This window comes from Glycine max, chromosome 13 (assembly GCF_000004515.6).
Source record: "Glycine max cultivar Williams 82 chromosome 13, Glycine_max_v4.0, whole genome shotgun sequence".
Classification (NCBI taxonomy): domain Eukaryota; kingdom Viridiplantae; phylum Streptophyta; class Magnoliopsida; order Fabales; family Fabaceae; genus Glycine; species Glycine max.
Window position 1 is genome coordinate 35,102,176 of NC_038249.2, and position 13,396 is coordinate 35,115,571.

The 13,396-nt window shown below is 30.6% G+C and overlaps 1 protein-coding gene across 3 annotated transcripts; it reads right to left on the reverse strand.

Moving 5' to 3' along the window:
• Positions 1 to 4,284: 4,284 nt before the first annotated feature.
• Positions 4,285 to 8,639, reverse strand: LOC100803488 (G-type lectin S-receptor-like serine/threonine-protein kinase At4g27290). 3 transcript variants are annotated; one of them, XM_041008329.1, is made up of 7 exons: positions 7,172 to 8,639; positions 6,720 to 6,854; positions 6,159 to 6,283; positions 5,870 to 6,080; positions 5,478 to 5,715; positions 5,038 to 5,188; positions 4,285 to 4,914 (listed from the first exon to the last, which is right to left on the reverse strand). In XM_041008329.1, the coding sequence occupies exons 1-7, from the start codon at positions 8,463 to 8,465 to the stop codon at positions 4,630 to 4,632; spliced, it is 2,439 nt and encodes an 812-aa protein (XP_040864263.1). In that variant the 5' UTR covers positions 8,466 to 8,639; the 3' UTR covers positions 4,285 to 4,629. The 3 variants fall into 3 exon arrangements, with proteins under 3 accessions (XP_040864263.1, XP_014621330.1, XP_040864264.1); XM_014765844.3 differs by having other exon boundaries at positions 6,159 to 6,289; positions 7,172 to 8,638; XM_041008330.1 differs by lacking the exon at positions 6,720 to 6,854.
• Between the last annotated feature and the right edge of the window lie 4,757 nt (positions 8,640 to 13,396).

Below are 13,396 nucleotides of genomic sequence, written 5' to 3' on the forward strand. Positions count from 1 at the left end.
ATATATATATATATATATATATATATATTATAAGTATGTTGTAATTATAATTATTGTTATATTAATAATATTAAATAGGTTTAAAATGTTTAATAAATCATTTCTAATTTTAATATTATAGAAAATTAATTAGTATTAAAATTAGAAATAATTTATTGAACATTTCAAAGGTATTCAATTTTTTAATATTATTAATATAACAGTAATTAATAATTACAATATACTTATTATATATATATGATATAAAAAAGCTTATACATATAGATTAGCTCATTTGATAAACTTAAAAAACAATTAAAATTTAAAATTTTAACATCAAACCAAGTACAAAATCTCAATTAAAATATTCAAATAGGTGCACAGAAATAAAGGAAAAAATCCTCAACTAGACCGGTTAAAGAGTCACTTTGAAGATTAGATTATTCCAATAATTACTTATATGTACAATCTATCATTGTTGTTACAGTGTGTTTTAGACGGTGTGAAAATCAGATGATTTCAATAATCAATTATATATATAATTAATTATTGTTAAAATATATTATAATTAAAAAAAACTAAAAAGTAACTCATGACAGAGGAAAGTTTTCAATTGTACACTTTAGATAGATTGATCAAAAGTCAAACCTTCTCACTGAATTAGGTTGTAAAATTAAGTGTCAATAGTCCCAATAAAAAAGATTTGTTATTGAAATTGACTGTCAAATTTGACGAAGGTGGAATGAGGATGACAACTTAATTAATACCGTCAAATTCATTGTATTAGGTTATAAAACTAAGTATACAAATATTATATATATATATATATATATATATATATATATATATATATATATATATATTATAAGTATATTGTAATTATAATGCATATAATTACTACAGGGCACGAATGAGATACTATTATAAACATATAACACAATTTTCATTAAATGTAATGTGATATATAGTCAATAGTTTGTTTGTCTTCATTTATAGTATGTGTTGACAACTTTAATAACTGTACGTACATTTAATTTATTCTTCTTTAAAAGGCTATTGTTAATTTCTTGTCTTAGTTCTATATGAATGCATATTAAAGTTTCTCATATTTATTTTCGGTCATATATATATTTCCTCAACTCCAAAAATATAATCCAGTCATATATTGAGAAATCTTCACAAAGTTGTATGTTATTTAATCAATCACACAAAATATGTGACCTAAAAATTGTAATAATTTTAATTGGTAATATTTTATATATTACAGTATTAGTAAAAATATTTATATTTTGAATATGTTGTTTTCCAATGTAATTTTTGTAATATTTATAATATGTAATGTTTTAAATAGTATACTAATAATAAAAATATTTACACTTATATGTTAAATATTTTGTTGTGATGTAATATTTCTTGACTTATATATAATTAATTTTAATTTGTTCTATAATGTGTTAAATCAATCATGTTTTTTCTTATTTAGTTTTAATTCCGATAAATATGCACAACTTTAATTTTATCCCTCATGCTTATTTTGTATTTTCCTTTTATCTTTTTTTTATCAATGATATTTTCAAGGTGGGTGGCTTAGCAGGGACGGACCTACCATATGGGGAGGGGGGCCTTGGCCTCCTGATTTTTTTTTTCATTTTAAAAAATAGATTATTATTTATTTACTATAAAAAAATATACTTTTTATTAAGTAAAAATTTGATTTTTTTATTAGTATGAATCAAAGATGGTACTAAAAAAATTTATAAGACTTATTCATCTTGCTGAACTAATTAAGTTAGACCCCTTTAATAATTAAAATTTTGATTTGAAATTGAATATAATTTTTTATTATAAAATTATTTTTTATCTCTTAACTTCTTTTAGATTATAAAATTAATAATAATCTTTTTTTAAGAAACCTTTTCTCAATATTTTGTTTTATCAAATTTTACTTATTATATAATTAATTTTTATCTCTTAAACTTTTTTAAATTATAAAATCAACAATAGTTTTATTTTTTAAAGAAATTTTATCTAAATGTTATATTTTATCAAATTTTACTTATTATATAATTAGTTTTTTTTAATATCTAATTGACAAACTCTATTTATTGTCATTGAAAGAATCTCACATAAACAAGTGTTATTGGATTGATTAAAAAATATTATAATTTTCAAATTATGAAAGTCATTGTAATAATGAATGAGTTGCGATTGCAACCTTGATAAGAAACAAAAGTTCAAAGACACTAACACCACACTAAAAAAATGAATTTCTAAATATGATATTTAATGTTTTGGTATCAAATACTACACAACATAATAAGATGAAAGATAAAATATTTATTGACTATTTGTTAGTATACATCAAAAAGAAAATTATTAAAAATTAGTATAAATTTGATTATTAATTTATTTTCATGACATATAAGAAATATGTTGTGTATTTTGATAGATTATTAATGTAAATATTTAACATATTTGAACATCAAATTATAAAAAATTTATATAAAAATTGATGAAATATAATTACTAGATGAATTTTATTTTTTGTGATTGGTCCTCCCTCTCATTCTCGTCTGGGTCCGCCCATGTGGCTTAGGATCAATGACGTTTGTAGTGTCAAACGAATTAGGATCTCTTGTGTTTGTTGTGAAGTTTCACCCATCCTTGGTTTATAAAAAACTTTTACATATCTGTTATATGCAAACATATATTTGTTTCAAAAAAAAATCTTCAGAAACCTAAAGGGGTAACTTCATTGTTATATTATTTAATGCATATATATGAAGTCTTAGGGGGAGTTTTGCTTTCCCAATCTCCCCCGGCCAAGCCACCAGATGATTGGGGAATCAGTTGTAATTCAGTTTCATTTTGAGATAAGGTTTTAGCAGGTAAAGATGCAATTCCAAAGGAAGGAAAATATTGATCTCATTAGTCATGATCATGATCTATTTAAGATTGAGTACGAGGAGAGCAACAAGTTAAAGCCAGATTTTTACACTGATGAACAAGTGGTTTAATCGCTTAAGGTGCCTTGGCAGGATGCAATCATCGTAATGTTTTTAGGAAAATCAGTGGGACTAATTCCTTACCATGAAAGATAAGCTCAAGTTTCGGAGGGTATGTAGCTAATTTTATTTTTATTTTTTATTGCACTTATTATTACAGCAAAATTAAGATTGAAGCAGCTGAGAGAGAGAAGGTATACGTGACTTGGTCTTTGATCTTCTTATTAATTCCCTTGAACCTGAGCATAAAATAAGAATGTCTATGATTTTATGGTGTATTTGGAAAAGGAGAAACCAGAAACTTTGGGAGTCAGCAGAGATTCTATTGCAGATCTCTATATGTTCCGCGCTTCAGTATTATGAAGAATGGAGTCGTGCTAGGAATGCGCATCATCAACAACGAAGTCATCAACCTCTCGCGCAGGTTTCAACATCATTGGGCTGTGCATATATACGCCATGAATTCAAGCAAAGACACACACTCCGAATTCAAAAGAGGCCCAGGCATGGGGTCTTAAATGGATTCAAGAGCTGTGCTGTCATAGTATGATCATCGAATTCGACTGCAATTTGCAAACCAGTGGTGGATGAGCTGCAGCAACGTGTAACAGCCAAGACAGATTTCTCCTTGTAGACTCATGTTACAAAATTATTCAAACTCAATGCTGAGTTTTCTTTCTAAAGAGGAATGTCACCATTGTTGTTCGTAAACTAGCAATAGCTTCAATGTCCTATGTTAGCTCTCATACATTTCATCATATTCCAAATTGTATCTTTTATCCCATTTTAAATGAAATGAAATAAGTATCTTTATGTAAAAAAAAAAAGTCTATATATTCAGGTCTCAATATTACGTGACTTTTCTATTCAATCTCTACAAATTCCACAATATTTTATTTGATCCCTGTTTTTTTAGTCACATAAATACTTAACAAATAAAACAAATAGAATCATGTGGATTGTTTTTTTTATAAAATAAAATTTTATACTCAACCTCAAAGGAAGAAATTTACAACAAAACAAACAGATAAAATCTAAATTATAATATCAAAATAGAAATGAATTGAAAAATTCTAGAAATTATATCATTAGTTCTTTTTATAGACAAAAAAATATTTTTTTTCTGAAAATTATCTTGGTCGAAAATGAATTATATTTTTCTAAGAAAGTGTAACTTATGATACTAAGAAAAAAAAATCATTTAAATAAAACCCTGTTCTAGTATTACTTAAGAGTTTACTCATTTTAATCCTAGTTTTTTGTGTTAGATAATGAAAACGAGAAAAATTGACCTTAAAATGAGCAGAGAAGAGCATTGGAGTTCCGCTAATTCGAAGTGTTGAAGGAAGATCTTTGAGCACTGGAATATCCAAGAACACAAACCCCTGAGGCACTACAGGATGTCAACATTAGTCTATTTCAGATTTTGGAGACTCACTGCCTTGTTTTCTATTTTATTTTCCTATATAGTGCAAATATCCTTTAATAAGAATATAACTAAGAAAAGAAAGTTATTGTGCAGGGCTAGGGCCTTTATGTAATCACCTACTACAATGCTCTTTCTTTCATCCAAATCTGGTTCTCTTTCACAAAATATTACCGAAACGGCCTAATAGCAATTGCAATGGAACCTGTAAGTTAGCAACTAATTTCGAGCTTCTAATAGAGTAATAGTCATAGAATTGTTGCTGTACCCTGGAAACTCTAATCCTTCTTCAATGAATTCAGGCTTCTTTGGTTGGGCAAGTGTAATGCTTTCATTGCTCAACATGAAAACCACAGATGACATAGTTGGTCTGTCTTTTGGTAACTTTTGCACACACAAGAGACCAACTTGCAGACACCTTAGTAATTCTGATCGAATAGTTGCAAGGTCTAAATTAGCATCCATGAATTCCACAGCTCGACCTTCTTTCCATAATCTCCATGCCTAGGTATTTTAAGAGAAGGTTAATACTAGTAATATGAAACAAATTAGTGTATTAAAAAGAAAGATTAGGAGCGACTTTTATAGAAAAGTCAATATTGCATTACACTTGGATGGTTACCTTACCTGCACCAACAGATTGCGCTCATGATCTGAATGGTAGAAATTATTATTTCTGATGCCACTTAGTATCTCTAACACTATAACTCCAAAGCTGAATACATCAGACTTTAGGGAAAGAAGCCCATTTGCTGCATACTCGGGGGACATATAACCACTACACACAAAAACAATAAACAACATGAACTTAATATTTTCAAAAAGGCCTAATTATGTTTTTAATCCCTCAAATTAGAGTATGTTTAAAAAATGTAAATTTTTATTTGGAGGAAAGACTAAAAAGAACATTTTTCGAATTTATTTGGGAAACAAAAAAAAAAAAACAGATCCCCCCTCATTTGAAGAATTAAAAACATAAGTAAGCCTTTTAAAAATAAATTATACTATAAAAATGTATATTATACTAAGTAAATCACAGAAATTCATCACATAGCTTACAGCCTTACACTGTCCCAACAATTCTTTTTGTTGTTACTGTAGAATGATCTCCTTCAAAGATGTGGGCAAGACCAAAATCAGAAATTTTGGGGTTCAATTCGCTGTCTAGTAGAATGTTACTAGTTTTTAGATCCCTGTGAATAATGGTTAACTTTGAATCTTGATGGAGATAAAGTAGTCCCCGAGAAATCCCCATAATAATTTCATACCGTTTCCTCCAATTCAAAAATTTTCTTTGTGTAGGATCTGAGGAAGATCAGAGAGAACTTGTTTAGCCATTACAGAATAGGTTATCTGAAGCAAAAGATTGAAGTAGCATAATGGGTGATATTCTAGCAGAGCTTTTCCAAGTTGTAAGCAAGGGAAATTATGGAAAGTGTTTTTGCATTGGATGTATTACCAAAAATGAAGTGGTCCAAGCTACTATTTGCCATGTATTCATAGACTAACATTCTTTCATCTCCTTGAGTGCACCCTCCCAAAATACTCACAAGATTACGGTGTTGGAGTTTGGCTACCAATCCAACTTCATTCATAAACTCTGAGATGCCTTGCTTTGAGGTTTTTGATAGCCTTTTCACAGCTATTTCTTGTCCATCTGCCAATTTACCCTGATTTTATAGGACACATTTAAAACTGATGATGAAAAATAAAACACTTCTTCATGGAAAGAAAAAAAAAACATTTACCCTGTATACTGGGCCAAAACCACCTTCTCCAATCTTGTTTGCAGTAGAAAAATTGTTTGTAGCAGCCAGAATAGTGTCTATATGAAAAAGAGGCGATGCTTGATGTTCATTATGATTTCTATTACCTGCGACTAGAAGAAACAATTTTCACATGGCTTGAACCTATCACAGCCAGCCATTTTCTTGGTAACTTATCAAAGATAAACATACTCAACCATTGCATGCATATGTGTTATATACTATTTAGTCTGACTATTTGGTTTTACCTCTCTATTTAAACTTTGAAACAGCAAAAACATGATGCGAAAGATTGCTAGGCTTAATTGATCTGATGATCATCTGAACTCTAGGCTGAATTTATCAACTTGAACCTTGAAACAAATAAGGTTTTTCACACAGTAAACTATAGCTATTAATGCAGTTTATGTTCTTTCTTCTCAAATATTCAGGTCTCTGTCCACCAAAGATATGAGAAGCTTCTTTTGCCTCTTGGATGATAGAATAACAGTTGAGAACAACTCATAATATGAATAAACAAGTTAACTTGCTTAAGAATCTTACCCAAATCAGTAGTGGTCCTCTCTTTTATATACTTCTTAGAAAGGTACAAAATAATACACAAAAGCAGCAGTGCCACCAAAGATGCTGAAATAATCAGTGCTATCTTTCTCCTTTTAATAGCATTAGCAGTGGACTCTTCACAAAAATCAAGCAGATGCTAAAGTTTTAGAACATATACTTCTTCAAGAGAATGCAGATTTAAACATAGAAGAAAACCTAATCAAGAATACATTTTATTAGAGTGCAAATGAATGAATGATTTGTCTAATTGTCTTTTCGCTATATGTTATTGCTGTTTGCCTAGAAAAAGCATGTCAAAACACATAGTTCATGACATTAGGATGAAAAAATGGTCAGAAAGAGACCTGAAAGGGAGCAAAGACTCCTGAATTTTAACTTCCCCTTTCATACTAATAAAGAAGATGTTATGACAGTGCAGAACCCATGCATACCTATTTCTGAAGCGGCTAACTTTATGTAAAGATCAAGTTGTCCAGCCTCTTCATTTATAAGCTTCCTAATGTCAATCAAGTCCCCAAACCAAAGAAAGCATCCATGAGGCCCTTCATTCATGGCAGAATTTGCATATGCGGTGCAAGAACAGTTCTTCAAGCACTCCACCTTGCATTCTTCAAGATTCATGCTATTATTAGTCCAAAATTGCAACAACTTGGGTAGTTTTATCGCACTTAATTTCTGAAACCTATCACCTTGTGTGCAGTTTAAGGGTGTTCTCCTGATGCACCCACCAGACCGATTAAATGAATTCCATTCTTCCTGTGATTTGGGTTTGAAGCCTTTCAAGCAATCACAGTAAACAGGAACATCCTTAATATTGCAAATACCATTCACCCCACATGCTCCATAGTCATCACAAAAATCTTTTCTTGCCTCATACATCTCAATCCACTTAAGAACTTTGTTGTCCCATATATACCTTTGAAGCATTCCATCATCTTTCATCACAAACCTTGACAATCTATCTCCAGGTTCATCCCAATACAGTGCCTCAGTGCTAGTTACTGAAATTATTGGCCTGAAGGCTGTAATTTCATTAAATATCCAATCATCTGAATTTAAACGAGTGCCATCCCAAATCCCACTTCTGAATGTGATTTTCATTCCCTGGCGCAATACAAACTCAGTAATTTCGTTATGGTGAAAGCCGTAAGTAAAGCTTCCAGCAGAAGGGTCATTAGCACTTTTCCAAGAAGTCAAATATCTGTTGAGACCTGAGGTCTTGTCCCAACCCAATTTCAAGCCAGGTAACGTTGTATCTGTTGGATAATCAAAGCTTTGCCATATGTAACTATCAGAATCACTGCTCTTTCCATCCATCAAGACTAAATTTCCAGAATCCAGCAGTTTTGCCATTGGTTCTTGAATTGATGATCTTGATGAATTTGTAGACCATATCCTGTTACCTGATCCATCAAAAAGTACAATATTCCCAGCAACAATGGTTAAGTTTCCACTTGAGTCATTGAGTGGGTAATCTCTATTTGCTACCCAAACCACGGTTTGAGGCATAATATTCTTGTACCATATCCCTACGTAGCGGCTTTTGGAGATTCCTGGTGTGAAGAATCCTAGAGAAAAATTTTGTCCAGCAGAAATTAGTTCTTGGCCATCATTAATGGAGGATGTTGGAGTCAAGGCATCAGCTGCATATGCCATTTTCTGAAGCATTGATAGACAAGCAAAAATAATAACAATTTTGTTCATTCTCACTCTCCTCCTCCTCATATTTGACCTCCAATTTCAATTACAGACACAGATCTGCACTTGCATTTTACATCCTATCATAGATAGAATGTTTTTTACTTTAAAATTCAATAACAAAAGGTTTCCAGTCATATAAGCAATTTCAGTTAATATCTCTTATTATAAAATCCCCCAAGTCAGACCAGGGATGAGGAAGAATGGAAGTGGCACGGTTCAAAGTTCATGAGAAGTTTATTTTTTTTTTTTGGAAGTTTTTAATATTGAGATGGTGATTTACCAGTTATAAAAAGATATGACAGGTGAAAACCTTTATATTTTAAAAATAAAAGCCTTATTCTCAAATTTCTTAAGGAATAAATTAACGTTTGCAATTTGAAACTTTGAATTCTAATAAGTAATAATCTAATATTTTATCGCTCAGTCAAAGTCAAACTGATTTCTTTCGATCATAAATTACTGAAATAATTGAAAAAAAAAAAACTAATTTGTTGTTAAAGAGCTCTTCTAATACGTTACAATCCCTTGATTTTTAGTTAAGGTGAGAGAATTGGTAGGATGACAAGTTCCTGCTAATCTGCTATCATAGTGTTCCATTTAACAAACTGTAACAATCTCGTCGCATTAATGGTAATGGCATATAAGTTCCATGTTAATGTTGTGCAATTCATATCTGTCCTGTTAAGTGGGTAATCCCCTTTTATTTCCCTCACGACTTCAATTTTTTTTAGGTGCTCCATCAAAAAGTACAATATTACCATCAGCAGCAATGGTTAAATTTCCACTCGTGTCATTAAGTGGATTATCTCTGTTTGCTACCCAAACTATGGTTTGAGGCATAATATTCTTGTACCATATATATCCCTACGTAGCGGCTTTTGGAGGTCCCTGGAGTGAAGAATCCAAGCGAAAAATTTTGTCCCGCAGAAATGAGTTCTTGGGTATCTATATGACATTTTCTGAAGGATTGATAGACAAGCAAGAGCAAAAATAATGATAACAATTCTCTTCATTCTCAATCTCCTCCTCGTCAAATTTGAAAACCTATTTCTATTACATAAAGCTGCACTTGCATTTTACATCCTAACATTTTAATAAGTGATGGTCTTTAACTTCTGAATAAACATAAGGCTTCTAGTCATATATAATATAAGCAATTTCTGTTAATGGTCTTATTGTATATTCCACTACGGAGGACAGACCAGGGATAGGAAAGAAGGAAAGTAACACGGTTCAAACAAGAGTAGTTTGGTTGTTGTTAGAAGATTTTAATATTGAGAGCCCTTGAATGGTGATTTGCCAGTTATGTGACACGTGAAGACTTTTGTTGTAACACTATATATATATATATATATATATATAAAATAAAAGAAACAAGAATTTATAATTAATTATTTTTTTAAAACACATTTAAATACAAGTCTTTCAAAAGATAAAAGACTCACATTCACTTTTCTAACATTAAAATAAAATTTGTCCAAATAAATAATAAATTATCTCGGCTCAAAACAAGTTTGTCCAAGACTTCATGCAATTAATATAGAAACTTATACCCCAATGTCAAATCCTATCAGAGCATTGTGTTCCCGTGTCCTCTAGCATGAGGTTTTTCATAGTCATCTACCTAATCATCTGCTCCCACGAACACAAGGTTCAAGATCATCACAGGATCCAAACACAAATAGCACATGGGGAGTGAGTTATCACATTCCTAACTAATAGAGAAACAAGACAACTAGATGTACATATCATATAAAATGAGATACAACTTACTTAAACATAACTCACATAATTCTACCACTTTGTCATTTAAAATTTACTTTTCAATCATTAATCACATTACACATGAATCACACAATCCGATCAAGACATGATAACACATCAATTTCATAATAAACAATTAGCAAGTGTTATGCAACAGTTATGTTAAGACCCAAGCCTATATGCAATGTGATACCACGTCAGTGAAAAACCACCCTGGGACACTTAGGAGTACATAACAAAACACACCACAAAATGAGTACGTCAGATTACTCTCACTAAGTAAAATCATAAGGAGACCAGTCAGGGTCATGCTGTTTTGCAAGAATGCTCCAACCATGTGCGATCGGCACGGACTTAAAAGAGCACTCAAACCAGATGTATTTATCCTCAAGGCCTACATTCTGAAAAGTCCGTCAGGGCATCTCCCTCCTAATTAAGGTCCAACCTTAAAACAATTTTTACATGTTCAATACACATGACCTCAGACTTGTGTTTTAAACACATTCAACACAATTGCGCTACGATTCAACATTAGTTCCTAAATAGGAAACCTACACTTTCCCTTTAACACTGCGCATTAACATTTTTTTCAAGATAAACATTGGTCGGGTTATTATACAATTCACAACTCACGACATAAGTAATGTCACATCAAGTGTTAACCACACACTTACTCACAACTAAAACTCATGTTCACAATTTCACATCTCATTATGTCACAATCAACCATATCATGTTTATACGTATTTCACAAATTGACACATTTCACTTTGCACTACTCAATCTTCATAACAATATTATAATCTCATTTAATAATTTATCACGCTTCATAACTCATATATGCATAACACAGAAATAATATTTGCATGACACAACATATATATATATATATATATATATATATATATATATATAGAGAGAGAGAGAGAGAGAGAGAGAGAGTAAATCAAACTATATTATTTTTAATCAAAAGAGTTTCTATAACAATTAATTTAAGATTACATCAAAAGAAATTACTACTAGGCATTAACTTTACAACTTTTTTTAATTTATTATTTTAATGTTACAATATATATATATATATATATATATATATATATATATACAAATAACATGTTGATCATCATCGTGGGAGAGTTAGAACAAGATAATAATTTGTATAAAATAAATCATTAAAGAATATTATTTAGAATATAATTCGCGTTAATAAAAAAAACTCAATTTTTTTAAGGGTTCACACTCAATACAAGAACACATCAATTTCACAGCAACTTCTCATTAGGATATCAATTGGTTTGTCAAACATATATAATTCACAATTATAAATGTAAGGATAAAATCAAAATTTGCAAAAACACTCAAAAACTCATTTGAGTTTATACTCTAAGGATCTCTACACATGTTCTCAATACTCCCCAATTGTGACAGCAATAGCGGTATCTCTAGCAATTTCATGAGATTCCTCAAGTTTTTCCTTTGACTACTCTAATAGGGTTCTCAAATGTTAGAGAGAAAGAGAAATGATTGAAGCCTTCATTCCATTATCTACGTGCGATAAGTATTTCTCCCTTTATAGACTTTTTTTTTTGCAAATCCCAATGGTGAAGATGTGCGGAAATAAATCACGAACCACATATCAAAATTTCACGACAATCCAACGATTAACGAATCCAGGATCGTAGTTTTACTGAGACAGTTTTGGGTTTCTATGGGAAAAGAAAAAGCTACGATGCACGGGGTATTTCTCTCAGCTCCGACATGTTTTCATAATTTCCAACGGGAATGTTCGGAAATGAGTTCTGAACCTGATGCTTAAATTTTACGATGATCCAATGGTAAATGAGTCCAAGATCATCGTTTTTCTAAGATAGGTTTGATGGTATACTAGAAAAAGAGAGGGTTTTAAAAGGAAGAGAGAGAAAAACTAAATTGAGAAGAAGAGGAGGGGTAGAAAGTATCATTTTGAAAACTGATCTGCGTCTATTTATAGCTAGGGTACTCAAAGCCTATTGTTTACTCTATTTATTTTTATTATTTTATAAAAAGAAACTTTATTTTCTTTCCTATCAAATGAATAAATAAAATACATTTTTTATTTTCTCTCACACCATCATTTTAATACATTTATTTTTCTTTATTTATTTAATTATAAAAGTCTCATCATTTTTCTAAAACTCTATTTATTTACAAATAACAATCATTTTTAAAATCATTTTTAAATTAGTTTATGAAAAATGAAATATTACATTAACTTTTAAAAATGAAATCGTCCTTCTCAGAAATTTCTTGACGAAAAAATTAACCTTTGCAAGTTGAAACTTTGAACTTTCAAGTCTAAAAATCTAATATTATACTGCTCCGTCAAAACCAAACAGATGTTTTTCGTGACCGAATATCCTCTCTCAAAAGTAATATTGTTTGTGGACACATCTCTCAATTTGAATAGCAAAAAGAGGTTTAAATAGCAACTCCACCATCCAAATCTCTCAGCTTCTTAAAATCCATTTTTTCCAATTAAACTCGACCCAAGTCAAATGATGTACAAAGCCCAAGATGAATGATGAGTGGTTCAAATCATGAGCAGATTTGAAGGGGGAAAAAACAGCCTAGAGGATCACTTAAAAAAAATTCCCACTGTTTTATCTCTATATGACACATTTATTCCTTTCAATGAAGAAGTTTGAGTTCCATATTGCAGTTGGTCTAACAATCAGAGATTGGATTTAAGTTGTCTTAATTTATATGATATTTAAGTTGTCTTAATTTATATGATATTGTGGAGCGCGTGCATGTTCAGAAGGAATTACAAAGAAAAGAAAAAGCTCATGGTACTTTCTAGGTTTCTTTATATGTGTATTTTATATGTTTCTGTTTTTTGGATTTGTATTTTCAAGATTGCTATCTTGTTAGCATTCAGTATGCATGCGTGCTTGATTGTAGCACTCTGATTAACATCAAGTACGCTTGTGTAAGTGCCGTTATACATTTTAGTGAATGATCAATTGATCTCTTGACAAAAAAAGAAAAAAAAAAAAAAAGAGGAAGCATTTACATAAAAGAGATGGAGAGCAGCGGATTGATGGCAGAGGAGTTTGAGTTAATCCAATTTTCGGTCATGCGATTAATTGCAAGCATATGAAATTACATCAAGTTTCTTCACTTCACTCTGTGCATGGGCAGAAGAAAGTAAT